Source organism: Falco cherrug, chromosome 9, assembly GCF_023634085.1.
Source record: "Falco cherrug isolate bFalChe1 chromosome 9, bFalChe1.pri, whole genome shotgun sequence".
Lineage (NCBI taxonomy): Eukaryota > Metazoa > Chordata > Aves > Falconiformes > Falconidae > Falco > Falco cherrug.
Genome location: NC_073705.1, coordinates 33574664 through 33598942, shown reverse-complemented (window position 1 = coordinate 33598942; position 24279 = coordinate 33574664). Strand labels below are relative to the sequence as shown.

The following is a 24279-nucleotide window of genomic DNA, read 5'->3' as shown; positions in this document are numbered from 1 at the left end:
AATCATAGGTCACACTCTACTCTTCACCTCCTAGCTCTTGGCATCAGAAAGCACCAGTGTCTGAGATTGAATTGTTGGTAATTCCCTTTTTTTATATAAGACACGATACCAGCTGGTAGAAGCAGAGGGCAGCTGCTCTACTGAAGAAGCACTCAACTAACAGAGAAGGCAGATCCTTGATCACCCTCCATATGTAGTAGAAGCAATAGTATTGGTGGCCAGTTTTCCATCCTAGAGAATGATAACTGGGTCCTGCATTTAAATAATGATGCAGGACATCTGCTGTTAGTATGTGGAAGTGGCTCCTTTTCAGCTGTAACGCTTGATAATTATTTACATTTTCATTCAGAGTAGTGTTTCTTCTTCTTTCCCTCTTGATATTCCAGACGCACTCAGAAACCACTCTGGCATGTTACACAGTATAAACTACTGAATGCCCCACAGAATCTTAACAGTAGCTGCCACTTATACCTTATTTTCTTATTTTTGTGCTTGTATTTCTTCATTAGAATAGGGGAATTCATGGCTACCTATTTAACCGTGAATTCAGTTACCAATTTTCTGCACCTACTGACTGCATTGACTGGATAATGCTATATGGATTTTTGTTTTCTGTTTGCCAAGGAAAGGTATTTTAGTGTTGCTTTTTTGCATCTATCTTTTTTTTAGTAGCTTGTCATTTTCAAAGTCTGCATCTTTGGAGTAGATGGCAGCTATACTCTATAAAGTAAAACATAAATAATTGCTATTCTTAAGAGACATCTGAAAGCAAGCTGGAAATAATGAAGAGAGTGTTAATGCAATCAATTCAGAAAAGAATTTTAGCATGTGCTTAATGTTAGACATGTGCTGTGCTGAACTAAATAGACTTAACTGCATGCTTAAAGCTAAATTTGTGCCTTAATACCTTGCTAACTCAGGGATCTAATAAGGAACCTGTAACCTTAGTACTATCTCCTGCTTCTCATTGGTGTTATTTCTTGGGTATACTTCTTTTTCAGATCATAGACATGACCTTGTTTTGATAGTACATTTCACCAATGTAACAATTCAGTTCCAACACCAAGAGTGTACTTTAAAACTTTGTCAAAAAAATTCCTTTTCCAAGTTGTCTTAAATTATCCATGTCAAGGATTTCTTCCATTTTTCTTTTCTAGTTTGATTATATTGATTGAGGCACGTTCGTTTTGGGTTGGGGTTTTTTGTTTTTGTTCTGGAGGATATGAAGAACTACATTTCTCACATCTTCTGAGGAGAGGTTTTACAGGTTTTACAGTTGTAAACTTAGAAATAATAGATGCTGTAAAAATGGAATGTCTTGTAGGACTTACTAAGATTCAAAAACATAGCCATGTTTGAAGAAGTTTGGTTGCCTTGGAGTTATGAACATTAATATAAGACAGTTGAATAGAAATCTTCTAAAGTATATTGTTTTAAAATATTGAAAGAATGGTAAAATTAACAAATTGTTCGTTCAAGTATTACAGAGAACCAGAACTAGACTTGCTTATGCAACCTTCCTTCCCCCCACCCTTTTAGCATATATATTATACTAGTCATATGCTATTATCTCAGTGGAATCCACTGACTCATTCAAATGTTAGCCGTTCCAGTCATTTCGATACACTTCCCTCACATTAATCTCTTTTCATTAAGAAGGTGTGGTTCTTGCCTACATTGCAGCAAACCCATTTTGCAAACATACATACAAGTACATTGCCTAATCGTTTCTAGAAGCCTGATTCAGGTTTTACCTTGGTGCCCATGTGGTTGGATTCTTCTTCCTTGAAAGTGAAAACAGGCTGAATTCGCAGGCTTCCCTCAGCACTATCTGAATACCAGAAAACAAAATAAAAGTAAAATGCCCATAAAGCATCAAAATAAGATCCATTTCTTCTGTGCCACTCACATCAGATGGCTTTGATCTTGGAAGAGGCACTGAGATACAGTGCCAGAACCTGGCATGGAATGTCCCTTTCATGGATACTTTGAGAAGGTTAGTACAGCGCAAATGCCACGTATCACCACTGAAGAAGCCAGCATAATTCAGGTTGCCAGAAGATACACTCAAGTAGACAGCTATATCAATAACAGTTATAAAAAAATCTGAAACAGAATTTAAATCTGCCCTTCCTAACCCAGCCTATTCCTTTGCAGTGCTAAGGGATAAATACCACAAATTAACTTTGATGCCAGTGCTTCTGTAATACCATTGGATTTTGCTGCTCCAGGAAAACAGTTAAAACTTTCCAGCAGCTGTGTAATTCACCAGTGTCATATGAGATGTAAATAAACATCCTCATAGCTAGGTCCTTGAATTTGCAGAGCTGGAGAAAAGACTAGTGTCACTGAAGTGAATGGGAGTATTTCCACAGCCCTTAATACAGCAAGAGCTGCAATCAGCCTTTTTATAACTGCCTGTCCTTCCTTTTTTTTTTTCTTTTTTTCTTTTTCTTCTCTCCTCATTGTTAACTTCCAAAAGTAAACTAGAATAGAGACGGGGCAATGAACATCCTCCTTCTAGGGTGGTGCTTGTCCTCATGGAAAAGTTTTGCTCTTGAAACACAGAGGTAGCTTCCAGAAAATGAAGGAGCGTCCAGTGCTTATGACACAGTCTAGGAGTTCAAGAGTGGTAGGCTCAGTCTAATAGATAATGAAAAAAATTGAGAACCTTGAACCCTAGTGGCAGCTGCTGCCTAACAGCAGAATTGCCTAAAATACCTATGCAGCTAAGTTTGCATCAGTAAAGCTGACTAGATGCATAAATGTTTGCTGTAAAATATGTCCAAAAGTCACAATCAGCTCTGCATCTCTTCCTAGTCAGCTGGGGAGAAAGAAAATAGCAATGGCTGTGCCTCCTTGCCTGAGAAGTTTTGAAACAAAGCCTCCAATTTGTAACCAGCAGGCCAAAAGGTATTAAGGAGGAACTCTATATGCTTCCCACCAAATTTTCTCCACATTATAAGAAACATTTCAGTGTTCAAAGAAATAGAAAGTTGAGGAATATAAACCCATAATCTAGTGGTAATAGTATATCTTTGCTTCCACTCCCAGCTTTAATTAGTATTTAAATCTTGAGTATTTGGCAGAGCAGAGCCTGCAGCACAAGTTTCTTCCATTAGTTAGTCAGTTCTCTAAGTACTGCTCCATGCTGGTAGGTGCACTCTCAAATTAATAGCAATCAACCTGGGAGCAAAGGCTTCTGGATTTGAAGATGAACAAGCACAGGAGAGGAGCTGTCTGCTGGACAGAACAGGAGGTGCAGTGTTTTCAAGAGATAACGTAGGAGTGCTGGGATGTGAAATTTGTGGGAAACATTTTAGCAGCTGAGTCAATAATTGGTTGTGATTCTGTCAGTGAGTTGTATAAAATGGGGTAAAATCAGACCAGGAACCTTCATGACTTAAAAACATAAGCTGAGTTAAAGCATCTTTAAGGGTCTTGTAGCTTTGCTTCTACTAATTGTAGACTTAAAAATCACACTTGGGCATTCCTTCTCTGTAGTCCGTTATCTTAAGTAGCTTAGCCAGAGCTGCAGGTTACAGTGAAGAATGTGTTTGTATCTACAGCTATGAAGTGGGACTAACTGTGAAGTTGGTAACATTGAATTATTTTGCTAATAGGAAAGTTGAATTCAGGCACAACATAGTCTTCCTTTTATCATATACCGAGTGGATGTAGCTGCTTACCAGGCTCTGCTTTTGTGTTTGGCGAGGAAGGCATACTGTTGCTCTGATTGCCTGAATAAGCCCAATGCAAAGCCATACTTCGGCAGACAGTGATTTGAACAGTGCCTTGAGCCTTGCGCAGCAAATCTGTAACTGTGTGGCGTGGCAGACCAGACACGAAAGTCTCATTCACCTGGAAAATACAATGATGTGTACTTCCAGATTCCTGTAATGGAAAGCTTTTTTAAATCACATAACCCAGTAGTGAGCAATCTTATTTGTGGTTTGTGTGTCCTCATCCCCTCGCATTTTAGTAACTTGCTTCATGAACCTCTCCTCTCTACTACTTTATACCGTGATGGCCAGCAGTACATCACAAAAGTATAGCCTGCATCTCTTCTGAGACACTAAGAGGGCATTGTTTCCCCTACTGTTCAGATGGAAGATGGAGGAGATATGGAAATAGATGAAAAATAGAAAAGCAAACAAAAGTATTGAAACTCTTGGACAGGGAAGAAAAAATAATTTGTGGTAAAAAAGAAAAAAAATATTTATATTAGAAGTTGGTTAAGATAGTAAGATTTTAAATAAAGATTCAAAAGTTCTAATTCTAGTGCTTTTTACTTGTCTTGATAATACATAACTGGCACTGATGATAGGTTCTTGTCAGTATTCTCCTGGTTAGCTGTTATATGCATGCCTGGTCAGTTAATTCATTTCTCTGATTTTTTTCACGTGTAATCCCCACTGGGCACAGTTACACTATGGATTAGTTGCACTTTGCCGCTTGCCCGGGTATTCTGGGTCTGTTTCTCTGCTAGAGTGCCCAACAGCCACCTCCAGCTGCAGAGAGGCCCAGTCCTACAGGAAGCAAAAGTCTAGGCAAGGGGTGGGTGTCCCAGAACAGCCTTCTGACCCCCAGGAGCCAAGGGACACCATCGTCTACGTGTTTATATGCCAAGCAGTCTCAGATTTCCAATCTGCACAACATTTATACTGAACAGAATGGTCATTGTAGTATAACTAGAGAAAATGTGGGCCAAAACAATAAAGAACAAGCATTACCTTGAGAAGGATGTCACCAACTTGAAGCCTCCCATCTAGATCTGCAATGCTGTCTGGACTGATGGCTTTTATTAGGATAGCCCTACCATTTCTTCCACCTACCAGTGCGAATCCTAAGCTTCCATTTTCTGCTTTTTCCAGCTCGATCTTAATAATGAAGTCCTGCAATAGACAAGGATGCAGTCTAAAGTGGAGTTTATTCAGGACTGTATGTTGTTTGCATTTTTAATACCAAAGAATCCCATTATGCTTCACAGTCCTCACTGACTGATGTAGATTATGGGATAGATCCTTCTCTTGAAGAGGTGTATAGAGCTTCCAGTGATTAACGTAGCAGCTGCATCTATGCATTGGAATGAAAGTTGTACATATTTCCATAATCTTTTTTAATAATTGCTGGAGGGGAAAATAACCTCTTAAGAGCAAGGAAACGCGTACTTTTGTAATCCTTTTATAATATATCAAATATATCACCTTCACTGACAAGTCACTCACCTCCAGCATGACAGTAATGCTGTACACACTCCAATCTTTTATTGTTCTATAATGAAAACCCTAACCTTGCAACCCCTACAGACCCATCTATTTGGCTTTAGCCCTTTGTTCAGTTTTCAAAACGGCTGCTTTTTTAGGGTCAAGTATTATGTCAGAAGTAGCAGCAACCTCGAAATGTTTATAACTTGCAGCATGACTAGTTCCAATGTTGCAAATATCATAATCAGAAATTATTTTAGCAAGTTGAACAGATAAGCCATCATGGATTAAACGATGCAGAAGAAGCAGTAACAGTGATGACTTAACCAAAAGTGAGAAAATTGTTCCAATTTTTCTGCCAAGCTGGAGGTCTAATTTTAACAAGAGACAGCCCTCTTTTGCAAATCACAAGCAAGAGAAGCCCAGTAAATCTATTCCCATGAAATATCATTCCCAACATGGGTAATTTCAATTCCAAGTAGCATTATTTTTCACGTTTGCACAAACAGAAGTGATGTTTGCACTTGTAAGAATTCTGAAGCATTGTATGTTCAGCATGGAAATTACTTCTTTTTTCAAAGAACACACCTTTGTATTTTAGGAATTCATAATTTCAAAAATGGCATTACTCTTTCCAAATTCAAACCCTTACTGTTTATGTCAATGCTGCATAATGCTCCAAAGGTTTGGAGTAATTTTACCCATTTTTTAAATGCCCCATCAGAGAATTTTGAAAAGAAACATGTTAATCTCAGGTTTCAACGATGTTGTGGGAAATGCTTCACAATTACACTTATTTTCCACAGAATCCCATGCTGTGATATTCTGTATCTTTTTCCTGTGATACTTTCTTTCTAAGCTAAGGATTAATCTTGTAAACTATTAAGAGTCTATGAAGACCTAATAGAGGAGCTAGAGTGTATAAGTAATGCTTATATTACTAAGCTCGTCAAATAGTGTTACTATACATTGAAAACTGGCAACAGAAGAGTCTGACCCCAGGAAGTGCTCAGCACATTCTAGTCCATGAATGCTGAAGCAATTCAACACTTCACAGGATGCTCTCCAAATGCATTAGATTCATGTTTTCAAAGAAACTGGAGAGGAAGTGAATACATTGAATAAAACTATTGAAAAAAGTCTCCCTCCATATAGCTCACTTCACTTGATGGGCCGTCTTAAACTTGATAAAATTGTCACTTACCTTACATTCTGGAGAATTGGGAGTGTTTTGCTGAGCACCATAATTTGTTTCATCCAAATGTTTCTCTGTGAAAAAGCGGCAACAATTTTTAAACAGTTGTACTGGTAAAATGTTCTATGGTATAAAACTTAAAATAATATTCAGAGACATAATGATACATTTTATATTTGACATGTAAAATAAATTAAAAAAAATCCTGTGGACTTATGTGGGCTTACACTGCTGAACCATGAATTGAGCTGTCTGTGCATTATCCCTGCAGACTTTTCACCTTCCAGTAAGCAGGTTCCAAATCAAGCCTTAAAAGCTGCATGTTACAGGGTCAGAGACACCAAATGGACAACAGGTAATGTATAAATGTTCTCTGAAACTCTGAGGGAGCAGTTTTGTTTATGAAGAATTAAACTTTCCCAGGTGCTTACGGAACCACATACAGACTTACTTTCTTTCCAAGAGAGGGCACAAAATTTTACAAACCCTAATTGAAAATACAAAGTGCCTTACCATGTTGATGCAGCAGATGCTGTTCTTGGGAATTCAGGTTTTCATTTGAGAAAAAAGTACTGGGTTTCTCAGTCTCAGCAGGTGGCCCTAAAAGCATACATGTAGGTTTGTTCTGACAGGCCTCCTGCTAACTTTTATGTACATAAGGGAATGTAAACTCTGTGCTTAGATTATTGAACAAAGCATCAATATCCAATATTGATACCATTTGAGGCAGTTTGAGGCCATACTGCATGATTAAGTTTGCCAGTTTGCACAGTGATATAAACAATACTGTTGTGAATTGCAGAGATACTGCATCTCAGTCCTTGCTGTTTTTAAAACTGTAACAACAATCAGACATCAGATTGAGTCATTCTAGACATGTGGCAGTGATCAGGCAGAGGAAGAAGCAGGGTGTGTTAATGTCTGCAGAGATGGATATGTAAGAAGACAATATGCACTCTTGACACTCCTACCTCTACCCACCCACCCATAGTTTTGGGGTTCTGCTTTATCATATCTTGGTCATCTTAGTTGTCTTCCATAAAGTACTCTTACTGTACGAATTACAGAAAATGATGAGTGTTCTTATGTTTAAAAAAACAAACAAAAAACCCCAACAACAACAAAAAAAAAGTTCCCCGTTGCCTTTGCAATTTTAGTATGCATTTTTGTAACTAAGTCTATAAAATGAAACCTTGCTTACTTAATAGCAAATTATTATAGATTTACCTACAAATCTATCACAGATGATAGCAAACAGAACACCAAATACAAAATTACTATAGATTTTTTTAAGTGCCTTATAAAAAGGAAGAATCTTGTTTTATAAGAGAAGCAGGTAACTGTACTATTGTAGAGTTCATAAATCTTTATCAGAGGTGAATCAGATGCAGTAACCTATCTTGAAGGTGTCTTGAGAAATCTTGGAATCTGCAAAGCTCATGGAGCAAGGATAGGTAAACAAGGTCCTACCAGGATACACATTTACTGTGCTTTAGTTATACCACAGTAACTGAGAGTACACATAACTTTATCTGTGTTTTGTAGTAAACTCAAAGAGGCTTGTTCTTAGTAAGTGTAATAAGCTGCTTCAGTTTACAAAACCAAAGACATGGATAGTTGTTGAGTAGGAAATCCCTAACTAGCTTAACTTGGAATAATTTCTTGAGGTAGCCATATGCCAGTATTCAGACAAATGTAGGCATATGAGCAGTTCTGGTCCAGGGTTACTTTTTCAGATCATCTTTGCATGAATTAAAAAAAATTCAGGTATTGAGTCAAGTAAATGAAACTGGGGGTTAGGCCTGATGTAACACCACAGCCAAATGTACACTGCAAAGTATTACTTGCATAGATAACAGACTTTCTACACAGTGATGTAGACATGACACCTATCCTTCCACCTGATGGTGTGGTGCAGATGCAGCCTCTGCTTGCTGAGACCCCTTCTGCTGCTAGAGCAATTCTGGTCAAGTCTTTGTAGTGCAGATTATTACTGAAGTTTTGTGACAGTTACAACATTAAATATTGTCCCCTGATAGGTATGCTCTTGTATTAACTAAGAGATATTTGTGCTGCCTGTTTCTGATTTTTCTATAGGTTTATTGATAACAGTTTAAAACGTTGGCCTAGATGATGAAGTAGTGGCTCATATTAAATAGGGGCTCAAAAAGTACTGGAAAACCCCTTAGAGAACAGTTTCAATCAAAACAGATGTTGAAATAATGACCACATAAATTTCCCATTTAATAACAACAAATTAAAAAAAATAGAAACTGACTATGCAAAATGCAATAGTGTTTGGGTGTGGTTTTTTTTAAGAGGACTATACATTTTATTTCTATCTTTAAAGAGCTACCAAATTTTCTTCAGATCCTTAGGATGGCCATAACAGAAATACTGAATGCCAAGGTACAGTCTGTTAATAACTTTTAAAATGCAATGAATCAATACCTTATGCTTATTTCCAAAATCAGAAGCAAGTTTTGAACTGAAAACCAAAAATATTAGCCTTACTTACTATTTTTCTGCTCTATAGGAACCACTGGATTGCCATTTCTGGGGGCAGAAAAAGTGAAATATATGAGCCATTAAGAGCTGCATGCTTTGTAAAGCACATATGAAAAATATTTTTAGAAAGTCAGTTGTCTAAATTGTAGTTGTACTTCTATGATTTTGTTAATGATGCTTTCCTAAAGAGCATTTATATCAGTATATAAAATATGTAACTGTATTTACAACAGTGAAATGTTTCATTTAAATGGGTTGGGGAAAGAACGAACATGTTAAATCATTTGTCCCAATACAGAACTGCTTTGTGGTACATTTTCAATTCAGCTTTGGTTCCCTCTCTATACAGTGAGAGTAATCTTTTGTAATTTCCTTTATCCTATTGCTGTTTGTTTCCTTAGATTGTAAATTCTTATGATCAGGGTGTGTTGCCTACTAACTGCTTATACAGGAAGAAGTATAACAACGCTGCAGTTTCTTCATCTGCTAGACCAGTGCAAGTTAACAAAACATTGATAAAAGTTTGGACTACGTTAAGACAACCGTGACAGACATACTATTGCTCTCTCTGGTTATATAGCTTAGTTATTCACATGTTTTTGGGTTACTGTGAGATCTTTGGAAGCTCTTTCTGTATCAGTCCGGGACGGCTGCTGGTGCTATATCAGACTGTAGAACACACAATAGATCTAAATTGCAGCCAAGAACTGATGAGGGAAATTCTTAACTGCAGGTTGTTGATCAAGTCTGGGATGACTTTTTGTTACATGTGGCAGATTAAATGATGCATTTTTAATACCTTTCTAACATGTTGACTGTTGGAAGTAACCAACTTGGAGTTTCCCATCAGAGGTAGTTTCTTGCCTGTAGTTGTCAATCTGAGATTGTATGGAGAAGGTTGGCGCTAGTGGTGGAAATATAAAAGATCTTCCCTACAGAACAGGATATCTGAAAATGGTGGCCAGCCTGGCAGTTAAAGGGTTCATATTTGTGTTTGGATGATGAAGTCTGAAGAGTTCTCATTTATGTTGTATGCGTCTACTTGTGCTCTGTTAGTTGTAATTATGAGGAGTTAAGATATCTTATGGATGTTATGTATCAAGTTGCAACATTCAGACTTTGAGGTAAAGCATTTTGCTTGTAGTTTGTCCTGGGTTTATTGTTTAACTTGTTGAGGTTTAGAAACCTGCTTCAACATTAGGATTGAGATTGAGTATACTTGGGTTTACCTTGTCTGCTCAGATTTACCTTGTGGCTTTGATTTGGACATTCTGGGTGGCAGCTTCACACGCTCTCACTGCATCATCCAGGCTAATGCCCTCAGTCCACAGTCCACAGATGTAAACAATCTGATCTTGTGACTGCAAACTGCCTTCCACACTGGCAGGAGAGCCAGGCACTATCTCTAGCACATAAATGCCTTGTAACTTGCTTCCAGCTCCTCCTGTCAGCTTCAAGCCTAGAATAATGCAGAGAAAGCATCTTTTGTGGCAGCGTGTTTTGAATGTCACTGTCAGTGACATACAGCCTAATGGAATAGATGTGTGTCATTGAAAGATAGGCTGAACAAATCACTGATGTTATAAATAACAGTCTTACCCCAGTGAGACAGGGTATAAGAGCTGGAATGGGATAGTGAAATGAAAACAGATATTAAAAAAGTATGGAAAAAACTTAAATGGTATTGTCTATCTCTATGCTTCAGCTGTTTCATAATGTTTTATTTCACCTGATGTTGAATAGTCATTTGAGTAAGACACTTAGCTGCATAGCAGTAACTCCCTCATTACCAGAGTGCTTAAGCGCCTTGCAATCTTTAGAGTGTGATAGGGAACAGAAGCATACAACTAAGGAGATACCTATACAGTGCAAAACTGAATTGTGAACAATATTCAAGCACTCTCTGAACAAGCTAGTTTCTGAACTGGAAACAGGATGCTGTACCTGAGCAAATACAGCTATACTGTTTCCTGAGTCTACAGTTCTACCTGTGTGCAGTACTTGCCACATTCTGCTGACATACCAAGATACACTGTGGGCGGGTTTTTTTAATCACTTGTATTGCGCAATGTAGATAAAGCCTCGTGTCTGTGGTGAATCAAGAATTTGAGTAGAGATTTTTTGAATAGCAAACTATTGCCCTAACCAGTAGCTCATTCTTCTCAAACTTTGCCTTTTTTTTCTTTTTTTTCCCCCCCCTTTTCCTCCAAATAGATTTTTACGTATCTCAGCAGGTAGTAGACATTAATATCTAACTACCAACTACTTCTGTATATCAGTAATATGAAAATATGAGACCAGAGATCTTCCAGAAAGCTCAGCTGATAGGATGATAATATAAAGATCAATTTTGCAACTCTCTTCATTGGTCTAGTAAGAGATATTATTCTCCCCTTTAAGGCCTTGCCCAAAATAATGCTCTCCGTTCCTTTGTCACAGGTGGTGGCAGAGAGCATAAAAGGTGTCAAGGTCACTCAGGATCATATAGATCCAAGACCACAGTTGCTTATGATTATCTTACGATTGCTGTAATCTCTGTCCAAAATAGCATGCATAGTATTTACCACACACCTAGCTGTCCATTGGCACCTTTTGTGAGAGTGATTTCAGGAATCTCATCTGGCCTAATAGAGGGACGTGGATGACTGTCAGCACGACCAACCACAAGGTGCAGATCAGGAGGAGAGCTTTGCAGTAAAGTCAGGGCTTCATTGCATGGTAAAGATGTGACATCAATTCCATTCACCTAAATGACAAATCAGTAAAATGATGTCATAGATCTCATTGACCACCTTGTACTTCTCTCTCCATTCTGAATTGTGTATATGGACTTAAATTAGCTTTCACTTTCATGTTGCTGCTTTGCTGTGGTATTTGATGTGAGTAAATGCAACAGTTAAGATTGCAGTGAGATTTCTATTTTGAACTTATTTTTTTCTGAGTGCAGAGCTTTCATAAAAATAGCTCTTTTTTTCTTGGAACTCAAGGTCTTGTAGCAAAAAACAAAGACAGTCTAGTGAAACAAATTAAAGATTAACCAGGCTGAAAACAAGCTTTATTCATACATTACAAAGGACATAACTCCTGCATCCTTTGTATGTCACCTATCTTATTACATTAATTCAGTTTGTCATTTAATTTGGAAGGCATTTGATGTCTCAGTTGTCTTACATTGCTGCTAGATGATTTGTGTTATTTGCCTGGTCATACAATATATTCAGTTCAAAATTTATTCTACTGAAGTTAGCAGAATTACATTTATTATATGATTCATTTGCACTTGCATGCCTAAGTATGTGATAAACTGGACTCTACGAAAGGAAGAAAGGCAAAACTAAATGACATTGATCTGCAAGTATTTTCTTTTCTGTATAAACTCAAGGAATTACCATACCATAATGATTCTGTCTCCTCTTTTTAGTCTTCCATCAGACAGGGCAGGCTCATTCAAGATTTCATCAACATAGAGGCAGGTGTCCACTTTGTTAAAAACTACAGAGAATCCATAACCGTTGTTCTCTGATTTTGTCAAAGTCACAAAGATCTCCATTTCCTATTAAAATAAGTACAAGATATGTTAGATGTAGGCTTTTCTTTTGCTTCATTCACATCTTCCATCATGTTTTATATGCAGATAGGAATCAGATCCTCAGATGGTATAAACAAGAGCATACATAATGGTTTCTCTGATCTGTCATTGACTTATTCCAGAATTAATTATTTTTTTTTGTACCTAGTGGAACTTCATGGTGATTGATTGATATGGCCTAATAAGGCAGAGAATGCCATCAGGGACTGGAATTTTGGCATTTGAAATGTGTAAAGAAAGGCTTGGAGTCCTCTGAGCTGACCAGCATTACAATAGTAGGTTGCAGAGATTATTGTTGTTATTGCTATTGCTGTCCCACTAAAGGAAATGGCTGGAGCTAAATTTTGTCCTTAGTGCTCTCAAATTCGTAGGAATTCAGAGCTCATTAGAGTCAGAAGGAATGCAAGATATTCAGCATTTGGCAGGACTGACCCTTGTATTTTTAATAGTAATTAGCACAAGGATCATACTTTCTTATCAGGACATCAGTGTAACAAAGCTATTTTCCACATGGGTTTAAAACATGACAGAAAAAACCCAAGTAGCTGAGTCCAATTAATTTTAGAGGCTACTAGAGGGCTAAAGGCCTTTGTACACTGGGAATAGTATTGCAAAGTGCTGGAAAGTTGAAGAAATAGTAAGATGGCAAGAGCAAGGAGATGGCCCTAGGGAAATGGTAAAGAATTCTGGAGCGCTGGGCATAGTGGAAGGTCTGCATTAAGATCATGGACATTCAGGAAAGTAAAAAAAAAAAAAAAAAGCCATGCAAAAATAGCATATATAATGAGTTAAAATTTATGTTAAATTTATGTTTAAGAATGTTGCATTTTTAAATTTGTTTCTTTTCCCTTGTCATATTCTACCTGTTAATAATTTAGTGCCTATCACATACCCTAGCGCAATCTTCCTTTTCTTCTTTCTCTTCCTCTAGTTCCTCCAAGTCTTCCCATTCATTGTCACTGTCATGTGTCTCTCTAGCAGACAGGGATGATGAGAAGGGACCACAAACACGTGGTTGTGGGGTTGCCATGGTTGTGCAGAGTGTCTCGGAGCTTCTTCCCGATGAAAGTGAGGTCGCAGATGCTGAGCTGACAGTGAGATACTCTTCATCAATAGGGGTTAGGGAGAGAGTTTTGGGCATACATTTTGTGTTTGATAGGTCATCACCACTCTTATTAAATTTGTGGCTGGAAAATAAAAAGATGCTGGTGTTTTCCTCTATATGCTTTATTAGATGGGCACTGAAAAGTCTACTGCTTATGCATGACCTTATTTTAATTTTAACTGAAGTATTGTTTATGGTATTAAATTGCTGTCTGGGTCCTCCACTGATACTGTAAAAATAAATAATTAATCAGTATTTTGCAAAGGTAGTTAAAAGATTAAAAATCTTTCAGAATTTGAAAACAGCCTTTGCAAAATATTGCACTCTTTTTTTTTTTTTAAAGACATTAATTAATACTTTTGTTGCTTCTTGAAAAGGATAATTGGATAATTCCTAGACCACTAATTATTTCATCTGCCATAAACAACTTAATTAACTTATCTGGTATGTGATATGCACATTACAATACTACTACAACTTTCACATTTGCATTTTTCTTGAAAAAGGAATGCCAGCCACATTCCTGGTTCCTGAAGGTATTTCCTTGATAACCAGAGCACAGACCACAAACATGAAATATAATGTGACTACTGTCTCTCCATAAAAGGTACTAGTCCTGATTTCTGTTTGTAAGCTTGATTTTATTCTTATGCTTGCCTTGAAACATAAGAGTTGTCCTACAGAAATCAATGGATTTGTTCAATTACTTGAATTAAATGTTATTGATTTTATTCCACCATATTGGAGACACAGTATTCAGCAGTTTGGATGCAAGTCCAGACTGAATCGTGTGTGTTGTGCTTAATATTGTTTTGTCTGTTGTCATTAATAAACTTCAATAGACTACTATAGCAGTGTCTCCCATTAAATTTATCATTAAAGCTAATAGAAATGCTTGGAACACATATTATTTTATTTTTTAACTATGTGTTTTCTTCATATCAATCTTTACCAAAATATAGCTAAACCTCATACATCTTAAAAACACTTAAAATGGCATAGCTTTTATTAATGCTTCATATAGCAAAGATGCCATGTCCTTTCATATGTAACAGTTGCCTAGAATCTTTCCGCTCTCTGATAGAACTGAACTGTGTCTACCATCTCCCAAGCAAACATGCACAACTGAAAGGAACACAAATTGCATGTCTTGCATGAAATCACAGAAGATCCCCGGTGTTACGCTCTTGTTTCAGAAGTTGTCTGTAGTCTGAAGCAAAATACAAAGCACAGTAGCAAAACAGGTATTTTGGTTGGATATAGCATAGCTAGTAGCCTTTGACAGTACTTTTGAAATACTGATAAAAATAAGAAAAACTTGTAGGCTCATGCTGCATGCCCTCAGTGAGGGAAGCAATCTAGTCTGTTAGCTTATATATGTGCAGGGAGGAAATGAAAAGTTTGCCATCTCCAGTAGCACAGCAAAGCTGAGAACGAAGCTGACATTTTGTGCTTTTGTGCTTTAATAGCTGAACAACAGATACTTACAATACTGTGGAAGATGACTGGGATAATTAAAAGAAATGTTTAAGGATAACAGCAAATGCAGTCTGCTCCTTTCTTTTGGAGTCAGTAAAAAGTTGTGTTCAGTGGACGTTGGTCAATGTGGGTGTCACAGAAGCTGTCATACGCTAGTGGAGTCCTGATTGACCTTCAGAGGGTATGAAAGGTGTTTGTCAGAGCTACACAAGCTCAAGGCAATGAGCCAGCAGTGGCTTCATCATAACACAGCTTCTAGCCCATCTCTAAATCACCATGGGGAATAACATGACTCTTGGTCCTGCAGGATGCTCCACTGATGAGCTCAACTTTCTTTTGGAGTATAGTAACCCCTGCATCTGGACTTCAGAGGGAAAATAAGGAGTTAAAGTTTTTCAAAACAGCATTTCCAAAGGTTCTTACTGGTGGTGATGAGGAGTGAAAGGAATTTTCCATGTGAAACCCTGAGCATGGAACTTTTAAAAGCAGTAGAGAAGCATGTATGTAAGCAGGAGCTTCACTCGTGAATGTGGGTGAAGCTTCACCTCTCAAGAGAGAGAAGCTAAAAGTATGAATTGCCATTATGGCCCAACTTGACTTGCAGCCAGCTAGTGCTGACACCCCCAGAGATTGCCTGGTTCTATGCTTGATGAATGTCAAGAATAATAAAAAGATTTCAAATGACTGTGTAGAAAAATAGGAATTCCTTTCTAGATAAAATTACTAGAGCTGTAAGTTAAAGACCTCTAGGAAACCTTTAACTTGTCTTTCTGTCAGTCCTTTCTGTTGTGATAATTTATATTCTTTTGCACTGGAAAAGATGATTAAAATGGAATGGATTGTCTTCTGTGTGCCAGTGTCTGGTATATCCAAACAACTGTAAAAGGAGGCTGAGTCCATTTGCCCTGTATTTTTTGCAGTCTGTGATTCCCATTTAAATGAAGAAGTCTTTCCACTGATTTCAAACTGTAGCCAGCTTCAGCTGAACAAGCATGAATGTTATATAGTGCAGTACTCTTACAACTGTCTTGCAATGCAGACTTACACAAAATTCTTATGAGAGTAAATACAGACAGCAGATTAGGATAGTCAGAGTAAGACAGTAAAACAAAATCTTTAGTAATCAGCAGTGATTAGAAGCAGATAACCCTGTACTTAAACCTAAGCAATTCACTTTCAAAACTCTTAAGAGCCAGAGGAAAGGCTGCAGAGCAGATTTCAGTATTCCTTACCTTTTGGCCCATACAAATTCACATGGTGAGTAGCAGTTCTGCTTCATTTCTTCCTCTAAGGAGTGGAAGGCTTCAGAACCGGCAGCTTCTTGATGAAACTTCCAAAGATGCTTATAGAAATTTTCTCTGGGAGTCATAAGTTTCTGTATGGGCTCCTCTTGAAACTCAGCTTCCTGCTCTTCATAAGTTGAGCTGTCCTCTTCAGGAGGTTCACTGAAATCTGCTGCCACTGGAGAGTCCAGGCAGTCTTCAAGGTCTGGGGAGGTGCTGCCTCCATCAGTGGTAGACTGGTCCATACTATTTCCTACCTCTGTCCTGCCTGGCATTTCTGCCACAAACTCCTTAACAGGAGATGGTGCTGGAGTCTACCAAAATAACAGAAAAGTTAGTGTAACCCCTTTTTTTATCTCCCATCTTCTTTCCTTTAAGAACAAAGTAAATTGAAGAGGCAGTATCAGTAAGCATCTGAGTGTGAAAATATCAAATGGTAGCTGGAAGGGAAGGAAAGAATAGAGGGGAGGTACTCTCATGAAATGGTTGTTTTGTCTTTATGTGTCTTCCACATTCTTCAGGAATTCCACCTAGGCAACTACTACACAAATTCACTTTTTCTCAATGAATTCTTTGTTAGAGATGGCCCCTTTTTATTTCTTTTCATATCATGCCTCAACTTTGTGTCTATATTCTCTTCATTGTGAAGAAGTGTCTTCTGGATCTGACTCCTGTGTGACTGCCCATAGAAAAAGCCAAGGGCATGTTGCAGGAGAGCAACAGGAGCCAGTTTGTTATCTGGAGGTGGTCCTGGCAGTCATTTCTATCTGCCCGTGGACAGTTCTTATAAATCCTGGTGGGACTGGAGCCATGAGCGGGCCATGTTATATGGAGTAAGAGTAATGCAAATGCATGTTCATTATAAAAGTATTGTGTAAGTGTCCTTGAGCTGAGTTCAAGAAGCAGGAATAATGATGCTAGGACACCTAATGGCACTGTTTTAGTTTCTGCAGTCTCTATTGTTTGTCATGTGTGTCCCCCTCCCCAGAAATTCTGCTAATTATCAATAAGAAGCTGAATAACCAGTTGAAATCATTATTTCATTTATTTATTAAGAGGTAGCCTGGACAGGAAATGTTCTTTATTTTCCTCACTTTTTGGAGTAATACAGCTACCTCAAGCCCACAAGTCAGAGTACCTGCAGTTGAGAATATCTGCAGTTTCTGGCTGAGGATCTAGTAGAGCATTTTTAGAAGCGTCACTAGAAGATCTGCTTGGGGGTTTGTGCTGTTGGGAAATGTGCTGTTTCTTTTCATTGACAGTACTGCAATTCAAAAGTTGTTGGACTGGATAAACACATTTCACATCTGTTGGTTTTCTATTATTTTGGTTGCTAAGGAAGAATCAGTTAAACTCTAGAGGTTGAGTTGAAGCTGGGAAAGGAAAAAAATGGAATAGAGGGTCTTGGAGAAAAGGGTAGGTTGCCTTGTTCAAGACAATAGAAAACGTAGTACTGTTTTTCCAGGTTTACAGCAGCAAGTTTTACTGACAGAAGCTTTGCCTTACCAGGGCACTCTGCTCTATTTCTGGAAGAACACCTTTTGGTGGTCTGCAGAGTAGTAGTGTGACTTCTGGAGGAGCTCCTCTCAACAAGTGTAGGACATCCTAAGCAGGAAGAAGGAATATTAGATTTCTTATGGAACACAGTCTATAGCACCAGTCATCTTACCAACTGGGATGGAGACAGTTTTTATTCTGAATACCAAATTCCTGGTATTTGTGCCTCTTAGCAGTATCTGGGGGCCAAAATTCACTACTGTATGATTGTCATATAAGTGGACCAAAGTTTTTAGGTGAATGTGTATCTAAAATCAAGTCAGTTCTGTTTACAAACTTTTGTTCTACCAACAGACACATAGGTTTAAATTATTATTTTCCTGAAGAAAACAGGATTTTCAGGCAAATTAATTCAAACTGCATTTGGCAAGGACACATCTTTAGTCAATTATATCAGCATAGCTCCACAGACTGCCTTATTGACATAACCAAAGGGAGACTTTCTCAAAGCTCCTCCTTGACATAAGATCTATATTCAGTAGCATTCCACTTGCAACTACAGTAGGAGGTGAAATACTTAATCTAGAGGGGAAAAAAATGCTGTAGGCCAAAACACCTTGTCTGCCTATCTGCACAAACTGAGTGAAGAGGCTGTATGTCGGGGAGCAAGACACTGCTGGAAAAGGACAGGGTCCAGGTCAGGATAAAACCAGTGAAAAATAGAGTACAATTGCAGCACCCCCACAGGTGCCTAGGGCTTACGGCACCTTGTCTTTTGCCCTTGCTATTTAAAGATAGGAATGAGCTGACAGTGGTCTGTTTGTTACCAATCATACATATTCAATGCATATTCACATACAAAACTCGAGGATTTTTCATGAGTTGAAAAGATTACAATGAAAAAAAAAATCTAAACATGTAGTCCTTTTTTACCATTTAATTTCTTCATGAGGGTATAGATTTTCTTCTTACAGGTAAAGAAGTTACACTGGATTGACCTCACCTGGTAGAGATTTGAATCTAGGGCATGGTATTTAGCGTGACATTACAAAGCACAAATGACCACAGGGAAAATATGTTTCAATTATGCATAAAAGCAACAAAGATTCCAACTAATTAACAACTGGTGTGCATCTAACAATAGACTTTGTGCATCACTAGTAGAAAGTTACAAATTAAGTAGCTGAAGAAATTCTCTGTAAATATTCTGTTAGGAAGGAATTATTTATAAGAATTCTAGAGAAGAATCCTACATAGAAATCAAACTCATTATATGCAAATTCTGACTCCTTATGGTGATAATTAAGATTAAATGCAGCTTCATCCCATTGTCTTTATTAACATGTTACCCATCTGGACTCCCAGTGATAGTACTGCCTGATACCTGATAGAAGAGTCCTTGAATAGGTTTCCCATTCACAGCTAAAATGATGTCTCCGACTTCAATTTTGCCATTCTCTTCAGCTGGCTGCCCTGGAAACAGTCTTTTGATCCTGACAATAGCTCCTCCAAGGTGTTCGCAAGCATCTCCTTCCATTTGCAGAACGCTAAAGCCTAGGCCTCCAGAATTCTTTGTCAGTTTGACTTCGAATATGTTATCTGTTCAAAGCAGGGATTGGAAAAAGATTGAGAGGTGTGGCATATGTGCCCCCTAAGGAGCTGATGTAAATTTATACCTTCAGCAGACCTTGTCCTCTGTGCTGCAGAGGTAGATCTGCCAATAATAAATGGCAGAAGAAGAGTTTGGTGTTCCTTTAACTTATATGAGCCCTTGAAATTGTACAGGCAGAATGGGGAGAACTGGATTCTATTCCACTGTGTGTTCGCAGACTTTATGCCATCTGGTACAAGCCCATAAAGGAGGAAACCTTTTGTATCACATAAAAAGGTTCAAATGCTATGGTTTTCTGACATTCTTCTGTAAGTGTTGGGTAGAGCTGTAGCTGTAGAGTGTGAGTGTTCTGTAGCTGCCTGCACTAACCGGCATAAGCTAGATTCAAAGCTACTGCTCTTTCCAGACAAGAACAACAGACCAGCCCTTTCCCAAATACCACATTGCAGCCGAACCCCATTCTGCTAGGGACAATGTAGGGGAGTACCTGCCCCATGGGAAAGTATGGTTCAGACTTGGTTATGAGACAGCCTTACAGTAAAAGATACAGTATTTACTTGTTGGCTAAATTCAGTGAAAGTGATCTCTGAATCTTCTGCTTTTAAGAAATGAAGTGACAGCAGTCTCCAGTGATGGCAGTCTCCAGTCCTTGCCCTGGGTCAGCAGTTCACCCTAGCTTCACCACTGACACAGCATCAGCAGTTGTGCTGGCAGTGCTCTCTTTGGGTGACAGGCTGGCAGCCAGCGCAGCTGCTTCTTGCCCCAGAGTGCTATAGACTACTGGCAGGGATGTCCCCTGCCAGCCCCATGTTGTGGAGGCTTAGAGATACAATATTTATGCCTACGATAAATTCAGCTATATCTAACAACTGTAAGTCTAAGTACATAGGAAATAATTTTGTTCAGAATTGATTCTTGGTAATGCCATTAATATTGCACATTGTATTTTTATTCAGTATGCAGTTCCTTGAAACCCACAGAAATTTCATTACTTCATTTTCATTCATTCCTTCCTTGCACATTGTAAGAAGTCACCCTGAGTTCCCTTTTTAGTACTCACCATCTGTCAAAAAGCAATAGTCCTTGGTACCATCTGTGAAGGATGTTGCCACAGAAACAACTGCACATTGGTCCCCCTTTCTGTCATTAGCAGTCAAGCATGGCTCTGCCAGTTGGTAGTCTCCCCTTTCTAGAACCAGCTTGGCAGTCTAAAACAATGATGAACAGCTTCCAGTTACACAGTGAACCCTCAGTCTATTTTTTTTTCACTTTTCTTGTAGGAGAATGGGGTTGGATGGGGGCAGAGTGAGTTTCTTTTGGCCTAGCTTGCTCCTGTGCTTCATACTAAGTGCACTTTATTCTACTGGGTATCTTACTGAGCTCTGCTGTTGTACAAACCTGGCCAGATTTCTTAAGGTGTTCCACAGCCTGTTTGTGCGTGATGCCACAGAGGCTGATGCCATCTACTTCCAGCAGACGATCACCTGACACAAAAGAAAACAAAAAAGGAGCAAGTTGCTTTGATGTTCAAGTTCAATAGGTGTAAACCTTGAGGCTCCCCACATTGCAATAGTTCTTCATGCTTACATGTGTTAAATTATGCTACTTTGTATGAAAGCAATACTGCTTGTTGTACAGCATTCCATAACTAGCACTTAAAACATACCAGGATATTCTGTAAGTAAATGCAGTGGTAGTATCTGGTTATCACAGCAACACTGAAAGTAGGTGTCAGAGTAACTAGCCTGATGTGCAGCTACAGAGACTAACTGTATAATATTAGTATGAGGCTCCTGGTTTTTCAGTGGGATATCTACATGTAGTACAGGGACAGGTTGAGGAATTATAGACTGCATCTTACATTTCACAGTTGTATCACCTCCAATCCCAAATGTGTTTCATTGTCCCTGTGGCAAGCATTCCACACTAACATTGAGTTCTGCAGCCCAGAGTTTTATTGCCAGACATGTTACCTATCTTTATTTGTCCATCCTTATCTGCTGGTCCCCTGGGAATAATTGACTTCACATATATTCCACCGTGACGCACACTAGTGTTAATTCCACCCTGCAAAACATATGCCCACAGATTAGAGTGGAGTCTTCACATGATCTTCCTGTGATAAAAATCAAAGCAACTTACATATCCATTGCAAAGCAACTGCTTTAGGATTTACTATTTTTTTTTAGTATAGGAAAAAAAGAAAAGAGAATGTTACTCCAAAGTCCCATCTAGTTGTAATATACTTCCCTAGGCAGTAATCTTTGGGTTTTTTCCTCAGGAAAATGCAATGCATTTCTATGTGGCTATATAAAAACATTGACTAAATGTTCACATGTTTTTCCCTATGCTAACGTAAAGATGGGGTTGCATCTTTCACTCAGTCTTTAGCCCAGCTTCCAAACTATTCAATATCCATTCAGCAGTTATTAACCTTCCACACAATACATAAAGCATGGACGTGAACTTGTGCAGCCACCTGACAGTCTATAGTTCACAGGAATTCCAGATTAGCTGAAGAATTATGTTCTGTCCATATATGTCCCCTAGCCAAATTCAAATGAAAAAGCAACCCTCAATTTCTTCTGCAGGCAATGAAATGGCTGTTGGTTCCCACTCCATTTCAGCCAAGACTGTAAAGACATCTCCGCCTGGAGGGGTAAATTAAACTTTGATAGCCAGGACAAGGATTTACTATTCAAATGCGGCAGACAGTTTCAACTACTGCCTTCTCCGGTCCTCTAAATATACAGAGAACTTTATTTCCTTATATTAAGAAATAAAATTGGCTAGGGACCTTTCTCTGGCCTTCAGAGAAAGAATAATGGCATTTCTTGAGTCCACACAGCTAAACTTTCAGCCACCCAGCATAGGATGGCATCTGTTATACTGCTTGTTGAGGCACAGGCCAAAGCCATATTGGTGCTGTCAACAGTTAAACGGTGCTTGTGGGCAAGTGCTTGAGCCCATGCCATGGTCCTGTGAAATCTGCTTGTACTGACACAGCCTTTGAGTTCCAGGAGCTCCAGGGGAGCAGCAAAACCAGTCATGACTTGGAGAATTCTTTGCACTGCTGCATTTTCTAGTGACTCTGGCTATATCCCTCCCTGACCAAACTCCACTTTCAGTGGTAAGTCGTGTTCTCAAATTGAGTAATGATGAAAAGGTCTTGTCCTGCCACATGCTTTATGCCAGCACACTTCTTTCACAGATTCTGCAGGCAAGAGCTGGGGAATAAGCAGAGCTAGTACTTTATGCTTTCTCTGTCAATCAACCAGACAGGTTTGAAAGATGCTGTGCTAACAGTTTCTGTTATCAGCCTATCTTCTATCTTTGTTCCACATAAATACACTTCTCTATTTGCTTTTTGGTCATGTAACAGTTTGACAGACACACTGAAAGATTAACAGTAACACTTGCAGTCACACTGATTCCAAAAGTCCCGTCTTCTTTAACAAGCTCCACAGTATAGATTTCCTTTGAGTTGGTTTCAGATGGTGATGGTAAGTGTGAAGAATCAGCTTCCTGTCTCAAAAATATAAACACTAATGAGACTACAACATCTAAAAAAAAAAAAATAAAAAAAATAAAAGGAGAGGGGGGTGGGGAGGAAGTGAAAGGAAGGGGAAAAAAAAGGAACAGAGAGTTTCCAGAGGATAGAAAGGGTTTGATCCTGCTGTGACTGTAAGCCTGGAATGGTACCATTTATATCCCTGACATTATTTCAAGCTTACACTAATGTTACTCAAAATATTATCTGTTTAAATGTGCATGAGCTGAGTATAAATAGGGAGGCTGTCTAATAATAGGATATCAGACATGAAATGCTGCTGTTCAGTGTCTGGTTGAAATCTTAAGAGACTGCAGGAAAATAATCAAAATTTTGTACATCTACTGGAAAAAGGAGGAGAATTTTTTAATGACATTTTGTAGAACAGTGTCCCCATTTTTTCACATTCCAGACAGGTCAATCATCTTGACATTTCCAATGTAATTTAACAAGCAACATTTTCCAAGGTTTTCTTTTTTCATTCCTCATTATTTTAATATCTTGGTCACTTCCCATCCTTAATATAGCCAGCATGTTTTTAAGACACATCCTGGGCATACTATTACTGAACAGCATCAAAATCTCAGTTACCTCCACATCCAGGCTATCAGCTGAAGGAACTGGAATCCTAGAGCCCAATTTTGGTGCAAAACTCCAGGAAAGAGCCTTCTCAAGTTCATCTATATTTTTGTCCTGTTCTTTGGGGACAGCTGTGTGACAATCCTGAATCTTTTTTCTCCCGCTGTTTACACAAGAGATTTCAGATCCACTAGTGCTGTCTCCTCTTGATAGATTCTTTTCTTCATTTAATCCTTCTTCATACATGTCTGTAAAGCCACACCAAAATAAAACGTTGCTGAATCGAGCAGTAAGTAAACTTGAAGGCTATTATTATTATTATTACTCAGCAGGGGAGGACCAAGTAACTTCCTACATCAACTGGTTCTAAAATCAGATCTATAAAATAAGTCTACCACTGTAAGATGGAGCACTGTGTGGAGAAATTTGTTTGCTTCATCAGAGCAGAAGACTACTGCTCTATCAGAGAAAGAAATGCCAAAGTTCCCTTGGTATTCAGCAATGCAGCCCATAATAGATTTTTTTTCATGCTGACCATAGAACAGAGTTCACATGATACCTACCAGAAGTTGACTTTTTCACTGCTAGCCCTATGGCTATTATAACTCGCAATGAGTAGCAAGAAAGTACTACTACATCCCAGTGCCTAATAAATACCAGTATCCTGAATTAACT

General features: G+C 38.5%; 2 protein-coding genes across 9 annotated transcripts in view; one reads left to right on the top strand and one right to left on the bottom strand.

The window, feature by feature from the left end:
* The window catches only part of MAPK8 (mitogen-activated protein kinase 8), a 162546-nt gene that overhangs the window by 40924 nt on the left and 97343 nt on the right, over positions 1-24279 (top strand). The window lies entirely within an intron of this gene.
* FRMPD2 (FERM and PDZ domain containing 2) overlaps positions 1-24279 on the bottom strand; it is a 77495-nt gene that overhangs the window by 12937 nt on the left and 40279 nt on the right. For 2 of the 8 annotated variants that reach the window (XM_027815324.2, XM_027815325.2), the window contains exons 22-39: positions 23617-23852; positions 22896-23000; positions 21449-21542; positions 20874-20959; positions 20536-20683; positions 19248-19462; positions 17873-17971; positions 16316-16680; positions 13392-13686; positions 12305-12463; positions 11482-11656; positions 10159-10369; positions 8921-8958; positions 6916-7002; positions 6412-6476; positions 4734-4895; positions 3690-3861; positions 1755-1831 (exon numbers count right to left, since the gene is read on the bottom strand). In XM_027815324.2, coding sequence (XP_027671125.2) covers positions 1755-1831; positions 3690-3861; positions 4734-4895; positions 6412-6476; positions 6916-7002; positions 8921-8958; positions 10159-10369; positions 11482-11656; positions 12305-12463; positions 13392-13686; positions 16316-16680; positions 17873-17971; positions 19248-19462; positions 20536-20683; positions 20874-20959; positions 21449-21542; positions 22896-23000; positions 23617-23852 — 2789 coding nt within the window. Of the gene's footprint in view, positions 1-1754; positions 1832-3689; positions 3862-4733; positions 4896-6411; positions 6477-6915; positions 7003-8920; positions 8959-10158; positions 10370-11481; positions 11657-12304; positions 12464-13391; positions 13687-16315; positions 16681-17872; positions 17972-19247; positions 19463-20535; positions 20684-20873; positions 20960-21448; positions 21543-22895; positions 23001-23616; positions 23853-24279 lie in introns of those variants that run through there. The other 6 variants (XM_027815327.2, XM_027815326.2, XM_027815328.2 and 3 more) reach the window with 6 other exon arrangements.